Source organism: Cyprinodon variegatus, unplaced genomic scaffold, assembly GCF_000732505.1.
Source record: "Cyprinodon variegatus isolate N-32 unplaced genomic scaffold, C_variegatus-1.0 Scaffold5224, whole genome shotgun sequence".
NCBI classification, from domain to species: Eukaryota; Metazoa; Chordata; class Actinopteri; order Cyprinodontiformes; family Cyprinodontidae; genus Cyprinodon; species Cyprinodon variegatus.
Window position 1 is genome coordinate 1 of NW_015155677.1, and position 1,989 is coordinate 1,989.

General features: G+C 42.8%; 1 protein-coding gene across 1 annotated transcript; it reads right to left on the minus strand.

The window, feature by feature from the left end:
* Positions 1-17: 17 nt before the first annotated feature.
* On the minus strand, positions 18-1,689 carry LOC107081465 (piezo-type mechanosensitive ion channel component 1-like; the record flags this gene model as incomplete). The annotated part of the gene is made up of 4 exons (XM_015369639.1): positions 18-174; positions 451-555; positions 1,192-1,396; positions 1,489-1,689. Coding segments are annotated over 4 exons (668 nt in total), but the record flags the coding sequence as incomplete, so codon positions are not given.
* Positions 1,690-1,989: the final 300 nt, after the last annotated feature.

The following is a 1,989-nucleotide window of genomic DNA, read 5'->3' on the forward strand; positions in this document are numbered from 1 at the left end:
AGCAGACCACACCCTACCTGCAGTTGATGAAGTTAGGAGCAGGGTTAAAGAGCTGACCCTCCATTGGGTCAGGCTCATCGGTGTTCTCTCCTCCTTGGACCATCCATTCCTCCTGCTTCTCACACTCAAACACCTTCCACTGCTGGGAGGCACACATCAGCAGCAGGAAGTCCGCTGAGGACAGAAACAACAGTGATCCTCTATTTCATCATCATCATCATCATCATCATCATCATCATCATCATCATCATCATCATCATCATCCTGGAGGACTGGCCTTCGTCCCAGAGGTGAAGCTCTGAGACAAAGGCCAGTTCTGAGAAACTAGAACTTCAGACAGTATGGATCTTTACTGTGCCATCAGCAGAGTAAAGCATCCAATAACAGTGATAGTGCACAGCTTATAGCACGGTTAGAAAGTAAAGCACAGAGAGCGGCACCACAGCTGACCTATCAGGTTCCTGGAGTTGGGCACAGTGTAGAAATCAGGCAGGTAGATCCATTTAATAAGCGCTGAGCTCATCAACAGCTGGTTATTCCACCTCCATGGGTAATCTGCAGACGAGAAGAAAACTACACTGATTTCTGGTATCGTCTAATGAGCAGACATCTTCCTCTGGTCCATTTTTTTAATTATGCAAACGCGCTGTTTTTAGGAGGCTGAACCATTGTTTTCATACCACATCAGTCTGCGAACAGTTGTTTCCAAACAGACATGTTAATCAAATCATTTGGGTCTCATTTCCAGATAAAAACAGATTATCTAACATGCCAAACCTGAGAGGCCGTTTGAAAGAATGACTTCAGCTGAAAATCACTGCAGTGAGAATCACTGCTGGTTGTCTGTAAATCACACGTTTATCCAATTTACAATGAGAAATAAAAGTTCAGATCCATCAAACAGAACCTAGACATGAAGAGGATTTACAGCACACACTTACATATTCACTTCCTGTCATATTATTATGCCAGTTAGTGTGATGTCATCTATGATACCACACTTCAAGGGAGTTTCTGCAGATTAATTTTTCCAGCTGAATACCTGAGGCTAATCTTTAGTGAAAATTTTTGCTGGTGCATTTAAAGTAAAAACAAAATTAAAATGTATAAATGTATGGGATAAAATTCTGTAAAAGCTCATTAGTAAAAGGTCCCAATCTTGTCAGACTATATGTGTTCCTTTGAACTGGCCTTGGCAGAGAGCAGGAGGGATGCCCACACACAGCAGGTACTGGTAGATCATGAAGATGGACAGGAAGATGCAGTATTTTGGCCAGATCTTGGCGATAGCTGCTCGCCGCCGCCTCACCAACAGGGCCACCATCCAGCAGCCGTGGATTATGACCAAAAAGTTCATCCGCTGACCAATCACATTCACCGTCATCAGGAAGCAAATCTTTAAGGAAACAAGGAGACATTTATGGAGAATAAAATCCATTAAAGCAGACCAAGGTGCAGGGAAAGTGTGACGAGTCTAAACCACCCCACCTCCAAGCCGAACTTGTAAAAGGCGTAGTTGAGCAGGTACTTGAAGCAGGGGACGAGGCCTTTGTCCAGCGTGTCTCTCTTTGCAGACGGGAAGAGAGTCGGTATGGTTGGGGGGGTCCGTTGGAGCTGACGGTAGTGGTGGATCTGGTGACGATACACCGTGGCCTCAAAGACCAGCAACATCAGAACCATCAAATGGTTCTGAAACAGGAAATGAGAGAGAAACGCTATTAGACCGGAGAACACCATGAGCGACCGTCAGGAGCTAAACTCTAAAGTCATAAAGTGTATTTAAAAACAGCTTTTTTAGTGAGAAAGAAGAATAATTTAATTAAAAGAAATGTTTAAAAAAAACACTTTTTTTTTTTTTTTTACAGTTGAATCTTTAATTTTTGATCAGGACCTGTCATTTAAATCCCATATCAAAGAGGTTTCTAGAAGTCCATGCATTTGTTACTTCAAGGCTGGACTATTGTAATTCTTTACTATCAGGAAGTCCAC